General features: G+C 27.6%; 1 protein-coding gene across 1 annotated transcript; it reads left to right on the top strand.

Annotated features, from left to right (window-relative positions):
* Positions 1–216: 216 nt before the first annotated feature.
* Positions 217–7,491, top strand: Phum_PHUM235910 (Ptx1 homeodomain protein, putative; the record flags this gene model as incomplete). The annotated part of the gene is made up of 5 exons (XM_002426036.1): positions 217–700; positions 5,817–5,974; positions 6,274–6,369; positions 6,888–6,977; positions 7,072–7,491. The coding sequence occupies 5 exons, from the start codon at positions 217–219 to the stop codon at positions 7,489–7,491; spliced, it is 1,248 nt and encodes a 415-aa protein (XP_002426081.1).
* Between the last annotated feature and the right edge of the window lie 9,573 nt (positions 7,492–17,064).

Here is a 17,064-nt window from a genome sequence, read left to right as displayed (position 1 = left end):
CACCAGTCGTAGCGTGGATTCGTCGCGTGAGGCAAATGGGCGGAGCTTCATTGAAGAAGGGAGGCCCCGCCCGACAGGGTTCTGCAAAAGTTACGCGCTGGAACTCCAGTCGCGTCGCGTCAGTGCACAAGTGGATATTTGAGTGCGAATTTTAAGTGTGACGGAAATTCAGTGCCCCGCGAGTGAGTGGCACATACGTGCTGTGGACAGTAGCGCATGTCCGCAGGGGACACCGTCAGCTCGTCGAGCTCCTCGGCGGCCAGCTTTTCGCTGCTTGGTGGCCTGCACACAGAGCAGGAGGCCGCGGCGGCATTGGCGCGGTCCGCCGTGGACCTGCTGCCCGAGCTCAATGGTGCCGATCTGGCGATGTCCCTGAGTCCCAAACATCAGCATCAGCCTCATACGACACCATTTTCCGTAACGGATATACTATCCCCGATCGAAGAATCATACAGGAAACTCGAATTGGGTGCTGCTCCTCAATCACCGTATAGGAGTAGCGGTGGAGGATCGGCGGGAGGTTCAGGCACGACTTTAGCTGCAATGTCTGCTCATTCTCCCACTATGAATCCTTACATGCAGTTAGGACATCAATTTCCCACGCAATACTGTAACGGATCAGAACTTACTTCTCATTATACAGACATGAGAAGCAGTGCTGGCTGGTATGGAAGTACGGCAAACGATCCCAGATTTGCAAGTAAGTGTATACCACGAATTATAAATGACGAAACCCAAATAAAATAAAAAATTTCGAAACATAACAACAAAATTTTATCGGGGTATTAGAAAGAAGAAGGGAAGTAAAGTGTAATCAGATATCAGTATACTTCTCCAACGTTACTTTCCGACGCTTGTGATAACCGTTTTATTATTATTATTATTATTGAACCATGAATCAAAACAATAAAAAATTTTTACAAAATTAACAAAAACTATAATAATAATAATCAGGAAATAACTCGTTCTCATCGAATAAGAAAGACTTAGAAGAATTATTGTGACGTCATACATTATAACAATACGAAACCTATCCATAAGACATGTAGCAGCATCACCGATCCTTAGGGATCGTCGGGTAGAAACCTGGAATAAATATTGAAAAACAATCCGACAAACATTAAGACGAATCGTCGCGATTACGAGTGATAATAATAATAAAATAAAAAATTTTGATGCGCAATTAAAAAATAAATTATTTATATCGACGTGTCAATAAATAAATAAATAATAAATAACGGGGGGAAAAAATTTTTTTTTTTTTTTGTTAAGTTATCGATCATGACGGGTACGCGTACACGTCACTCGTGACACGTATGCGTGTATTTTATTACTTTGTATAAAACTCACATAAATATTTAAAATAAAAATCATACAAAAATTATGATAAAATAAAAAAAATCGATGCGGTTCCCCTTTTGTCCCTAACCCACATCCATCCCCTTCCACCCCCCACAAAAAATAAAATACAACAACAACAACCAGTAAATTTTTTATTTTTTTATTTTTACCGCCGGTCGATTTTACAACGTAAATGAACAAAGCTTTTAAGATGCGTCATTTTTTAATAATAAATAAATTGGATTATAAATTAATTTTCCTGTTTGTGTGTGTGCAATTTAACTAATTTAATGGAGAACGATTTAATTTTCCTGTCGTTTTATAAATATATTCATACATATTTATATATAAATAAATATTTTCCCCGGATCCGACGGATTAATAAAAATAATTATTATTATTATTCGTATTAAAAATATTTACATTATTAATAGTAAATAAAAAAAAATTGAAGAAAACGAATGGAAGGAAGTTAGTTTTAGTTTTAGTTTTTTTTAATATTAAATGATTATTAAAAGCTAAAAACTAAAAACTAAATAAAAAGTAAAATAAAATAAACAATTGAAAGAAGAATTGCCATTTTATTAGCAAACAATAATAATAATAAAAGATAGGGTGAGAAAGTAAGCGAGAGAGAGAGAGAGTGAGAGAGTGAGAGAGTGGGAAAGATAGGAAAGGAAAGGAAAATATAAAGAAGGAAAAACGCATTTTCATCCTAAAAGAGTTGAAAAGGAATGAAAGAACAACAACAACAACAACAACAAACGACAACGACAACCGACGGTAGAGAAAACAAAACGTTACGTTTCGAAGAAAAAAAAAAAGCTCCAGGGTTGTTTTGTTGTTTGTTTACTCTATGGAGTGATGAAGATGAAGTGTTTGATCAGTGGACATTTTACACAATTACATAAGCTAAATATAAGTTTTTATAAATATTATTTTGATTTACTATTACCAACTCCTCATACGACGACATTTTTTCTTTCTCTCTTTACGTATATTTTTTTTTCTACTTTATTCTATTGTACCAATAAAACGACGACGATGATGAAAAATAAATAAATAAAATAAAAATTTAATAATCGTGGAATAAGATGATATAATTATAATTAACAAACAAATTTTTAATAAGTTATTGTTATTTTGTCGCACGAAAACAAAAGTGTAATTAGAAATGTTTTATCTAATAAAAATTTTGTTTTCCTTTTATCAAATGTATTCGAAAATAATAATAATAATAAAACTCGTAAAGTCCGAATTTATTTTGAAAAAAAAAAAAAGGAAAAGCTTTGAATAAAAAAAAAAAATAAAAAGGAAAAAAAGGAAAAAAAAAATCCATTTTTCCTTTGTGTGTTGTTGTCCGGCAAATGTTTTTTCTACCACGAGTAGAAAAAAGAAATATTTGGTTTTAATAAAAAGTAAATAATTTTCTATTTCATTTTGGGGGGGATGATTTTGAAGCTGTTTTTCGACGTCTTCTTCGTCTTATTTTCTATCCTTTAAAATTTTTTTTTTTTTTTTTTCCCTTTTAACACGCTTAGCTTAGCCATCTTCTAAGGACAATAAAAAAGGCTGAGTTCGTGTCATCGTCAACAAAACATAATGCAAAATAAACAAAAAAAATAAAAAATTTTATTTTTTTTTCCTTTTCCTTTTCCTTTTTCGTCGTTGTAGAAAAAAAAATGTCAACATTTTTCGAAATCTTCAATTTTTTTTTTATTTTTTTTTATTTTTCTTTCTTTCTAACTATTTTCATAGAACATAGTTTTGATTTTGTCCATTGTGTTCATGTTTTTATTTTTTTTATCTATTTATTTATTTATTTTTTTTCCAACTCTTTCAGAGATCGACTCACTGACTGACTGACTGATTGACTGACTGTCAAACATTAAATTTTAAAAATAATAATAATAATAATAATAATAATAATAATAATAATAATAATAATAATAATATTAAATCCAAACGAAAAAAAATAATAATAATTATCGTAGCTTTATTTTAAAATTTTTTTTTCCTAATTCGATACGATATTAAATAATAATAATAATAAAACGTTTTGTCGTCTGCTATTCGTCGTTTTAAACGGGTTTTTAAATATAAATATAAAATATAATTAATTATACGTAGGCGCGCGTATGTAAAAAAAAAAAAAAAATTGAACAAAATTTTTCACAAAAGTTAAATATAAATTTGATTTAAATGTCTTCCAGTAGAATTTTTATTTTTATTTATATAAACGTATACGTTAAATTATCATTATATCATTATTATTATTAATTATTTGTGTATAAAAAAAAATAATAATGATAAAGTACGAACGGCGGCGTTCGAACGGATATTTATATAATTTTTTGTAGAGATTAGTTATTAAAAGTTTAAAATGTCGTCATCGTCTATTACGTCATCATCTTCTTCTTCTTCTTCTCATCTCCCTTCTCATATATATAAATCTTTCATAAAAACTTTCCCAGATTAAATTTTCTTTCTTTTCTTTTTTGAATATATATTTATATATTTTGTTTGTGTAAATATTTGATTTGAAAAAGTCAATTAATTTGCGATTAAAGGCTCAATAATAATAATAATAATATTGAGTTTATGAAAATGAATCAAAAAAAAAAAGAAGGGAAGGGAGGGAGAACGAGGGGGGGGTGTGTGTGGGGGGGAAAACGTGTTTGCATTTGTGAGGAAGGTTAAAGGAAAAGAGGCGGCGGCGTTCGGACACCCGACATAAATAAGCAAACTTTGATGATTGGGGTTAAATATTCAGAAACGAACTTTTCCAACCCCTATTTTTTTCCATTCTTTATTTTTCGCTCATTAATACAATCATTTTTTTTCCTTTTCCTATTATTACGTTATCATTATTATTATTATTATTATTTATTATTTGTGTATAAAAAAAAAATATAATAACAGATAAGCTTCGTTAATCTGAAACGACTCGGTTCATTGAATTTAAATTTTATAATTGTTTGTTCCCTTTTTTTTTTCTTAAATTGACTCACGTTCATTAGTTTATTATTATTATTATTATTAAGAACTTATTTTCTCAATTATTTATTTATTTATTTATTAATATTTTCTTCTTATTAAAAAAAAATAATAATAATAAAATCCGAAGCGAAAAATTCCCCCGAAAAAAAAAAATTGAAATAAATTAATGATTGATGGGTTTCCATTTAAAAAAATTTTTATGACGTCATTAATTAAGCTTTTAAATTGTTTTTTTTTTAAGTTCGTCTTGTTGCCATTTACGTAAGACAAACGAAAAGTTTTTTTTTCAATATTTTTTTTTTGTAAAATAAAAGAAAAAAAAGTTGTAAAATGAAAGTGTTACACACACACACTATTATTATTATTGTTAAACTGCGGTGAATGATAATAAAAAAAAAAAGGGTTGTAACATTATAAACCTTCAGGCATTTTGTTGTTTGTTCCCCCTAATTTACTACAACAAATAATAATAATGATAATAATAATGATAAAATTGTATTTAACAACAAAACGATTAATTTTAGTAGTCATATATATGATTTAATTAAATAAAAATTTAACTTGTGAAAACTTTTTCCTTTTTCTTATTCTTCTTTGAAATCCGTTAAAGATTGTATACATAATAATAATAATAATAATAATAATAATAATAATAATAATAATAATAATAATAATAATAATACCACGATAATACCAACAAAAGAAAAAAGGGAGACACACACGAATTGGAATGCGTTCTGTGTGAGCTCGTTGGATAAATAAACAAAATCGAAAAAAAAAAAAAAATTTTTTTTAAATTATTTTCATGCACCTGCCTTTTAATTGAATGTGAAAAATAATAATTTAAATTATTTATCCTTAAATCGCTCCTGATGATCGATTAAAGGAATTAAATTTAAATAATTATTATTTGGTAATAATAACAGCGCGCGCTCGCGATTGACTCCGATGGAACGAACGAACGTTAAAAAAAAAAAGAAAATTTTTTCTAAATAGCAGACGATGACGATGATTGACTGACTGACTGACTGATTGACTGACTGGTAGCAAAAAATCACTAAGGAAGAACGTAAGTAATTTTTAATTTTGTATAAAAAATCAAAGTTTTTATCCTACTACTACCTCACGACACTTGAAGAAGACGCCTCTCCTCCTTGTTTACATAATGACTATGATAAATATACATGAGATTCTTGAGCTGACTATTATTGAATTATTCACTGCTCTGCGTTTGCCTACCCACTTGAGATTCTGCTGCTTCAATTCTGGCTGGCAACCACCAACCGAAGAAAGAAAAAAAAAAATTGTAGACTAAGCGTTTAATATACACACGCACACGCACGTACGCACGCACACATTTTTTCTCTTTTTTTTTTTACCTACTCCATTTGTTCCTACGACTGCTTCATAGTAATAAAGTTATTCATTAGAGCAACAAAATTAATATCATATTATTATTATTATTATTATTTTAGTTTCTCGCCTTATGGGATCATCGGCCACAGCATCAATGAATATGAACATGGGTAATATGAGTGCGTTATCAACATGTGGGGTAGGAGGAGATGCCAAACCCATGCAATTTCCACTAACGCAAAGAAGAAAACGAAGAGTTTTGTTTACACAAGCTCAGGTATTGTTTTGTGTATTTAAAGTTCGGCCATGTTTTTTTTTTTTTTTTTTAAAATTCAATATATAAAAAAAAAAACCGTTTAAACTTTTTTTTTTTTTTTTTTTTTAAATAAACAACCGTAACGAGTGGATTTATTTTGCAGTTTGTTGTTTGTTAAAATTTTTGTTTAAATAAATAAATTAATAAAAATTATTTCGAAAACGGATAAATTAAATTCGTGACGTGAATAAATTTTTAACGAGAAAATTAGATTCGTGTACTTTCGAATATGTAAGGAAATTAAATTTTTTTTTTTTCAGGTTTATGAATTGGAAAGAAGGTTCAAACAACAAAAATACCTTTCGGCTCCAGAACGAGAGCATCTTGCTAGTTTAATTCATCTTACGCCGACGCAGGTAAAAAAAAAAAAAAAATTATTAATTAATTGATACAAATAATAAAATAACGCGCAATTTCACATTTATTTATTTAATATTTTCAAAAAAAAAAAAGGGGGATAAATAATAATAATAATGATAATAAAACGTGGTGGTAAATTCACTACGAAAAAAAAAAAAAAATCGATTCATTTGTCAAACTCTCAACAACAACAACAACAACAAACGATGATGAAGTCTGTTGAAAATGAATTCATCGGAAATGAGGGGTTTAAAATTAATTCTCGCGCTTATATTTTTTTTTATATAAAAGATGGCGAGGGTGAGAAAATACAATAATAGATAGATGGATAGATAGATAGATAGATAGAAGGATGGATAGATGGATGGTAGCCGGTCTTTAATTTTTTTTTTTTTTTTTTTTTTTTATCTCCGGGGAGTTGATTGATATGGTTTTCGGTAAATTTGATTGAAAATTAGGTACCCGAAGATGTAAATGATCATCGGATTTTGATTTTATTTGTTTGGTTTTTTAGGTAAAAATTTGGTTTCAAAATCATCGTTATAAATGTAAAAGACAAGCAAAAGAAAAAGCAATGGCTGAACAAAGCGCCGCTCAAAATCAGGTATTTGTTAGTAGTAGTAGTCATTTTGTTTTTAGTCATTCCAATAAATTTTTAGTTAAAAAAAAAAAAACAATAAGAAAAATTTTTTTATCAGTCTCAAAGCTCACCGCGAAGAGTAGCAGTACCTGTTTTGGTTAAAGATGGAAAACCGTGTTCCGGAACGAATGACGGAAACCCTTTAACCGCCCAAGGTGGACGATTAGTAACCAATAACCTTTCTCCTCAGGGAGGAGGCGGAGGAAATCATTGCGGGCACAGTCCGGTGGGGCCACCGATGAATCCTCAACAAGGAGGACCACCGGGTCATCCGCAACAAACTCATCCAAATCACCAACAACAACAACAGCAACAACAACTCCAACAACAGCAAGGCTCTTGTAGTACCACGGCAACCATTCTTACCAATATGGCTTATCAAAGGCAAATGACTGTCCAACAGCATCATCATCATCATCAGCCAACTCCTCCTAATATTTGTTCTTCGTATCTTCCGCTCCAGGGTCGAGCTTGGTAACAATACGCAAACATTCACGGTGAGCCTTTCGAAGATGATCAATCGTTTTGAAACAAAAAAAAGGTTTGCTGTTGGATCGTGGACGCTCAGTTACCAGTGTTACTGTTACTGTTTTTTTTTTTTTTGAGAATTACTAATTACAAATGATCTCAATAAACATAATAATAAACTTCCATGATAATTTGTGATTCTTATAAAAAAAAAAAAGGTGAATTTAATGAGAAAAAAAAACACAAAACGCGTGTAATATATATATTTTAGTTTTATATCTAAAAATTGTGTAACTAATTTTTAGCCATATTATTAAAAGTGAGAAAAAAAAATTATTCGGATTATTATTATTATTATTATTATTATTGCTTTATCTAATATTTTTTTTAGTGGTTTTTTTTTTGCCGCGAGCTCTCATCACAATAAAATATTTAAAATAAAATAAAAAATCGGCCGAAGATTTATTCTCTCGTATGTTTCGATGCAGCAACGGATTTAACGGGAAATCAAAATGGCGGACGAAAATATTAAAGTAATATTTTTGTTTAATTTTTGTTTTGTTTTTTTAAACATTCGACGTTATTTAATATTTAAAAAAAAAAAAAAAGAAAAATTTTCAACCCTTTTCGATTCGAAATTTATTTCAATTAAAAAATTTTGATTTTTTTTCATTTCGTTTTCCGGAATGTTTTAAAAATTCAATATGGCGGCGAATTATTTGTTTTGTTTTTTTCTTTCGCGGCTCGGTTTACATACGATTTTATTAGTATTGAAAAATAAAAAAATTTTATTATTATTATTATTATTAAAAACAGTATTTTAAATTCCAAGTGTTTAAAAAAAAAAAAAAAGGTTAATAAGGTTTTGGTGATTTTTTTTTCTTTCTTTCAATCTACTACTTATTTGTATTTTATATTGAAAAATATATGAATCAAAACGCTCGTGCCTAATATTATTATGCCTGTTTTTTTTTTCGCCATTTTCTCATTACCTTTTTTCATAAAATTATTTCAAAACCTTAAAAATTAATTTTTTTTTCATTTTGAAATCTAATCCGCGTTTTTTTTTTTTTAATGAAAACTGTTACGAAGATTTAAGAAAAAGAAAATAAAACAACGTTTAACTGTTTTCAATAACGAATAGAAACGCATAATAATAATAATAATTTTAATAATTACGTACAAATAATTATTTTATTCAGGGATATGCAAAAAAATTTCCGCCATTTTTAAAAAATCTCTTAAATGGTTAAATGCAGTTGTTTAATTTAACCTTGTTTAATTTAACATTTGACCTTTAATTAATTTTAATATCCCCGGACTTTAAACGCGGAAGTAATAACAACAACAACAATTCGTTGTTTTTATTTACCTTACGTAAGAAGAAAAAAAAAATTTTTTAAATTAAATAAAATATTATTAACACTACATAAAAATCTTATTAAAATTTTAAAATAAATAAATAAAATAAAATTATTTTATTTTATTTTATTTAAAGGATGCAGAGAAAAAGAAAAAAAAAAGAACGGTTGCGACGCAACTTGCAAACCGGAAAAACTTTTCTAATACTAAGCCACGCCTCTTCGCCAGCCATTACTAAAAATAATTTTGTTTTAACCTAAGAAGACGAATATGCATATTTAATTTACACAGCAAATACAATTCTTTTTATAAAAAAATTAAATGAAAACTTACAATTTTTATATACATATATATATTTTTTTTTTTTTTTTAAATAAAATAATTTTAATTAATTTGTACCTTCCCTCTTCCCCATCCACCATTCCCCCCTATTGTATACGTATTTTTTAAAAGTTTTAATTGAGTTTAAAATAACATTACATTAATCATTATTATTATTATTATTTTTATTGTTTGTTCGTAGGTAGACAAACATTTAATTTTTGTAATCTTCTCAAACGATATATATTATTGTTTTTTTTTTTTTTTTTTTTTACGTGGGTGTTTAAGTTTATAATTTTTGAGATTTCAAATCTTTTTTCTTTTTTTATTGTTTCCCACCTAATTATAATTCATAATAAAAAATTTAATTGATTAAAAATGACGCCCACTCTTATGAAAAATTTTTTTAATTTCCTTTTTTGAAAAAAAAAGGTAGCGGTGGTAATGGGGTGGTGGTGGTGGTGGTTATGGTAGTAGTAAGTTAATTTAAAGTCAAAAAAAGTATATATATAAACGTAAAAGGTTTTTTTTTTTGTTTGTCACGCTGGAAGGAATGACTGGGGTAAGTGAAAAGTTTAAAAGTCATAAATTGAATCAATGTAAAAAATAAAAGCACACTTGCTGGAGTTTGAGGGCGTGAATTCTTCGGTTAATAGGGTCTGCCAACAACAGGAACAACAGCGTGCATATAATACAGTCCAGTAAGTAAGGGTGTGGGTAAATGGGGATGATGACGATGATGATGATGATGATGATGAAATCACGCCGCCGTCCGTTTGCTACTGACAGGTTAGATTGTAATAGAAGGGAAATGTTGAGAATTGCTTTAAAGGGAGATGTGACATTTTTTTTTTTTTTTTTTTTTTTTAAAACAAAAAACCCCTCCTCGGGTTTAATTTAATAATTGATTAACCGAAAAAAAAAAAAAAAAAAAAAAAACAAAAAAAAAAATCGTTTAAATTTAAATTTTAATATCGGTTTAAAAAAAAAAAATTTTAAAAGGCCACCCAAGTGACAATTTTCTTTTTAAACCTTTTTTTTATTATCATTATCATTATTCCTGGCGGTTTAAATAATAAAAAAATAAGAAAAGAATAAATAACTAAAATCTCAGACTAAATTTATAATTTAGTCTGAGTTGGCGCCACTGTGACAGGCACTTCAATATCCTGTGGAATTATAATTATGATGATGAGGCAAAAACAATTGAAAAAAAAATTTATGACGACGAAGGGAAATTATTATCGGTGAGGAAAAGAAGAAGAAGAATAGACAGACAAGAGAGAGAGAGGAAGTCGGAAAATTTTAAAAGGAAACGATCATGATACCAATAAATAAACTTTCCACCGCCATATTTGTATAACTTGTGCCTTATTATCCTGTAAAAAAATTTAACATTAAAAAATAAATTAATCGAATGAGTTAAAAATAATAATAATAATAATGGGTCGACACACGTATTACCCTCACGAAAAATGATATTCATTGATAATATGATAATATTTATACCTGAAACCTTTAAATATTTAAAAATCTAGTGAATGGACTAAAAAAAAAAAAAAAAAAACTTGCACAATCATTTTATTCGGATTAGCTTTAGTTTTCTTGTCTTTTCTATTTCTTCTTAATCATTCTGACTTGAAATTTTTCTTTTATTTGTTTGTTTTTCAAGTTGGAATTTCTTTTTTTGTTTGTTTTCTGTTTTTTTTTTTTTTTGCATTTTAATTCTTTAACCGAAAGTTTTTTTATTTATTTATATATTTGCACGTAATCAAACGTGTTGTTATTATTATTATTTTGCAACTATCACTAGAAATAAATAAGTTTAATAATAATGATGAAAAAAAAAAAAAAAATGTAAAAATTTGTCATCATCATGAAAAACATAAAAAAAATATCGAATTGTGATGCCAAAAAAAATTTTTTTTTGGGGGGGGGAGGGGAGGGGATAAATCCCGTTAAAATAAATAAAAATCTTTGAAGAAAAAAACAACAACAACATGAAACACAAAATAAATAAAAAATAATAATAAAACGTAAAAATTTTTTTTTTTGTGGTGACTACAGAACTGCCCACAACAACAACAACAACAACAAAAATTTTTTTTTAAATGGCGGATTTATCAATTCAACCTAAAAAAAAAATAATAATAATAATAAAATAAACGGTAGGTTTTTGTGTTAGTACCTAATAATACCTGAATCCAATCGTTCGTATTATAATCGTATTATTCATTACGTATTATAAATGACTCCTCCTGTTTTTTTTTTATAAAAACATCCAGAAAAAAAAATTAAACAACCGTGAAGATTATCTATTAGATTATCCTTAACTATTTAAACACCTGTTTTTTTTTTTTATAAAAAAATCTTTCATGAAATCTTTTTGGTTCAGAAAAAAAAAAAAAATTTCAGGTATATAAATAAATTTTTTTTTACCTAAATCATGTCAGGGTATAAATGTTTTGACATTTCACGACGTAAATTGCATGTTCCTATTTCATTATTATTATTATTATTATTTTAAAAAACTAAACGTCAACCTTTCATAAGTAAACAATAAAAAATTTTGACAGGTAGGTGGTGGTGGTGGTACTACTACTGTCAATAAAATCATTTTTGATGCAATAATTAAAAAAAGTAAAAAAATTTTTTTTTTGGTGAAAGAATAACAAAAAAATTTAAAAATAGTTAAATACTTTTTCTTTTTCCTTATTTAACAAAAAAAAAAAATTTTTTTTTGATGATTTTTTGACATTTGCTAACAAACAAAACGAAAAACTAAAATAAACCAAAAATAAAAACCGTTAAAAAAATTTTGTTTGCAAACAAACAAAAAAAAAAATGTCGTGGAATTAGTTAAAAATTAACACCTAAGAAAGATTTTTTAATTTGTTTAATTTTTAGTAGTCGTGGCTAAAGACGGAGAAACAAAAGTAAAAAAAATACATTCGAATATAAGAAAAGTATGCCATGACGTCACAACGTCAGGTATAGTTAAAAGAAATCATTATATTAAGAAATTCAAGTTCTAAGAATGAGCAATTAACCTTAAAAACTTGACAAGACCTTACTCACACGTTAAACGAAAGGTGAGTTAACGAGAATTTCAATGCCGAAAAAGAAATCAATGGACAGAACAAGGGTGGTCAGGGTGGTGGTGGTGGTGGTGGTCAGGGTGATGGTGATGGAGGTGGTGGTGGCGATCATAGAAATTTTTTATTCACAGGGGGATGAATTTTTTTCATTCAATTGTTTTCAACATTCTCTTATTTTTTTATCCCTGACAACAGAATTTTATTAAAAAAAAAAAAAAAAAAAAAGTTTTTATTTCTAGAAAATTTCATTTATTTAGGATTAACGAAGATTAATTTTGTTATGTACGCGGATTAAAATTTTTTCCTTTTTTCTTTTTACTGTAAATTTTTTTAATCTCATGTGATTATAACGCTTTTAAAATTTTCTTTTTCTACTTTTTAAGGGTTGTTATAATCATAGGTAATAAAAATTCATTAACTAATTTCATCGTCTTTTCATAGAGAAAGAGAAGAGAGAAGTATCTCTATGACATTACACGACTCTATGACATTTAATCAATGAAAAATTTGTTATAATCATCTGTAATAAAAATTAATTAACTAATTCGAACGTTTTTCCTTACATAGAGAAAGAAAAGAGAAGAGAGAAGTATATCTATGACGTTTCATGACTCTATGACATTTAATCAATGAAAAATTTTAATACAACACGGACAATTAAACAATCGATAAATAAATAAATAATTATAATATCATTAAATAAAATTTTTTCGAAAAGAACAAATAATACAATTTTTTTTTTTTTTCAAATCAAACAATTTATTTATTTCTTAAAAACTCAGCGTGGTATCTTTTTTATAAAAAAAAAAAAAAAATGCCGAAATAAGATAACATCAAATCTCCCACAATATATAAACTAACTAATGGGTAGGTAACAGTTACAAAAGTAAAAAAAAAAAAAGTTTCCAAAAGAATTATCAGGATGTTTGGTACATTTGTTAAAAACGTTAATTTGTCCCACGAACGGGCAGGGGGGCCTCATACAAGTTTAAAACTCCATTAACCTGCACTCATTTTCTTTCTATTTTAACCTTTTGTAATATTTTATATTAGATATTATTATTATTATTATTCTTTTGCATTAAAAAAAAAAAAAATGTTGTTGAAATTTTTTTTTTTTTTATCGAAATATGCCTAAAGCTATAGCTTACGACGTTTGTTAAAACTTTTATATTCGTTTCAAGTGGATTTGATTTTCATCAGGGTTGAAATATTTAAGTGTAAATAATATTATTATTATCAAATCAACCCCCTTAAGACGTTAAATTTATTTATTTTTAATCATTTATTACACGGTAATTAATTTGTTTAAACTAATTTTTCTATCTTCTTCTTCTTCTTCCTCTTCCACATTGGAATTTAACGGTTAACGTGGTACCAACTTAAAAGTTAAAATTACCCAACGTTTTAAATATATTATTAGTAAACATTTTACATCTTTACATCGAAAATATAATTTTTTAATAGTTGAATAAAAGAATGAGGCGGGGAGGGCTAGGAAAAGGGTATAAAAAATTTTTGAAAGGAAATTGTCAAATAGTTTGGGTGACGTGCAGGAAATCCGCCCTCACGTAGGTTCTACCATTGTTTGCTTTTTTTTTTCTCTCTTTCTCTCTCTCAATAGCTGCCAATCATCCCTTCGTTATCTGATATTTTTTGTATTAATGATACCCTCAATTACTTTTGTCGTCAAATTTTGGTTGTATAAATTTCTCTCCTTCTCTCTCTCTCTCTTGTTTTTCGCGGATGTGGTTACTCTACTGTGTTTAAGGTTTAATGTTTTGTTATTATTATTATTATTATTATTATTATCGGTGATGACTTCTTTCAAATTTATTCGAATCATGTTTTAAATCTCATAACAAGTTTAAAGTTACACACATAAAAAAAAAAAAATGTATGAAAAAAAAAAAAGAAGAAAAGTTATTTTATAAATTGTTTGTTTTAATAAGAAATCAGGATAATGTTGATGTTATTGGGGTGGAAAATGAGATTTTCGTAGCTTGGGGTGGTGGCGGCGGCGGTGGTGGTGGTGGTGGTAAATAAAAAAAGAAAAAATAAATTTGTCGCTCTAGGGAAGGTGGATTATCCGGATATGGATGGTATGAGAAATATATTCAAAGAGCTCAACACGGTTGGTAGAGTTTAGTCGCTTTTATTGTAAATAACTTTGTAATCCACTTGATCTCTCTCTCTCTCTCTCTTTCTCTCCTCTTGGATACAGAGGTATTTGTTCGCCTTTAACAAAAAAAAAAAAAAAATCCGACAAACCTTTTATCTATGTTTTTATATATAATAAAACAACTGAAAAATAAAAAATATTTGACCTCCATGCAACTCCATTTTTTTTAAACCGTTAAATCTTTACTTGAAATCGTAAAAAAAAAAAAGAATTTCGAAATAAAATTAAATTTTATTTATTTGTTAAAAATTCGGTACGAAAATAAATAAAATAACGGACGAAATTATTTTTTTTTAACCGACAATCATTTTAATAATTAAAAGAAAAAAAATTCATCGAATTTGACAACGAATTAAAAATATCATATAAGTGTATATAGAGTAGATATTTTTTTTAAAAAAAAATCTACAGGACACCCACTTGATTTGCCACATGAAAAAATTTAAATGAAAGGCCCACCTTGTGGGGCCCTCATTTTATTAAATCAGGTGAACGCACTTTCTTTTAAATAAAATAACTCAAATCAACAGGATACCAAATGTTGTTCCCTAAATCTGTTGGCGCGCAAAAAAACCTTCGTGGGATTTTTTTTACTTACACTCACACTTTATTCACTTCCTTTTTTCTCATGAAATTTTTTTTTTTTTTTTTTAAATAATTTTTGATTTCCAAATCGATGATTCGAATTTAAAACTCAAACCTGATTTCAATCATGGGAATTTTTTTAACCAAAAAAAAAAAAAATAATAATTAATATAAAATTTTTATCATTACTTTAAAGAAACAAATAATCGTAATAATTAATATTAAAATTATTTATTAATAATAATAATTTGACATTAAGACGAAAAAAAATGAAAAACGTTAGTTGGATCGAAAAATGGAAAAAAATGAGTAAAAAAAAAAGATTGCAAATTAATAAAAGAGCAAATAAAAATCGTTTCGTTAAATGGTTGAACGCATTAAATCAAACATAAATTAGGGAATTTAAGAAAGGGTGGATAACACCAAAGTCAAACTCCAGCTGGGCAAGACAGTTAATATCCTGGAGCGAATGTTTCCATTTTACTATTTGGTCAGCACCCGTATCGAATGTTATTAATCGTGTGCGGTCATAAACAAAAATTTTCTTTCTCTATGACTTCTATGGAAATCTTCGACAAAAAAAAATTCTTATGACACGTCATAATAAGAAATCGAAACGAGAAATAATTGTATATTGTTATTATTTATTTTTTTTTTTTCGGTAATTATAAAAAAAAAAAAGTAAGAAGACGATTTTTTTTTTTTTTTTTAATAAGCAATAAATAGTGAAAGTATACTAAATCTCGAGGGTGAAAGTTCCTAAACTCTTGAATCTCCGGCATCGCTTCATGGTTCAACTCGGACTCTCCTAAGATTAGGTCCACAGCAATAAAGCTCGTGTAGAGCATAAAACTGGAAAGGGGGCCAAAGCCAAAAGAGCACTTGACGCCCTATTCTTAAAAAACTCAAGTGCCAGCCCCCTCTCAGGCCTCTTCCACCGCCCATCAGTTTCCATGACTACCCCAAGCACCTCAAGTATCTCAATGTTGCCTAGCAACCACATCCACACCAAAATTATTGCCAGCAAGCACAGGAAGTGCACGTAAAAAAAAAAAAAAAAAAAAAAAATTTATTTAAAAAAACCCCCAAAAAAAAAAAAAAAAAATTTCATTTAATATGCATTTACTAAACAAAACATTTATGAAATCCGATTCGCGCCTTAATGGACAACATTTGAAAAAAAAATTTCCCTGCTGTTGTCGTTAATTAAATGCAACCGAAAATTAAAAAAAAATAAATTAATTTATTGTTTAAATTAAAACAACCTCATTATTGCACTAATGCATATTTTATTAATAATAATAATAAATATAAATAATAATAATAATAAAAGAAAAACAATTTAAACTCAGTACTCCCAAAAGAGGCCACAAGATGGCGGCAAGAGTTACTTAACTATTTTGTACAGCACTCGTGAGTAAAGTGGTCTTCTCTCAACACTTATTCTGAGTGTCATTACCTGGCAAACTCAGTTTGTTTTTCTACCATAATCTGATATCGATAACCAAACTATATATATATATATATCTTGACAACTCATTTCCTTAATAATAATAATAATTCAAAACAATTAATTATCAATTTGCTAAATAACACAATCCATCATTTTGATTTTATTTAAAAAAAAAAATAATTTGCAATTCAAAATTTAATGTTTTTTTTTTTTTTTTTACTTTAAATTGCACGAAAAGCTTTTCTTTTTTCTTTCTCCCCTCTATCTATCTATCTATGTGAAACATTATCATTATTATTATTTTAAATGGTTTGAATCATCATCGTGAATGTAAGGGAAGAAAATTTTAAAAAGAAAGGGGTTTTTCTTCTTTTTCTTCTTAGTGTCGTCTTAGACTATGAATTTCTAATGAATTTATGGTGAAAAAAAAACAAAAAAAAGGTTGAGATTCTACTCTATATAACCCCTGAATACGATATGAAAACACGAAAAAGGGTGAGAGTCAAACATATTTATTTATTTATTTATATTTTCATAAATATTCTAAATATTCATGGAAAATTCTCTGTTTTTTTTTTTTTT

The sequence above is a fragment of the Pediculus humanus genome, genomic scaffold (assembly GCF_000006295.1).
Source record: "Pediculus humanus corporis 1103172107606 genomic scaffold, whole genome shotgun sequence".
NCBI lineage: Eukaryota > Metazoa > Arthropoda > Insecta > Psocodea > Pediculidae > Pediculus > Pediculus humanus.
The sequence above is the reverse complement of the archived record's forward strand: the minus strand, read 5'-3'. Positions and strand labels throughout refer to the sequence as shown.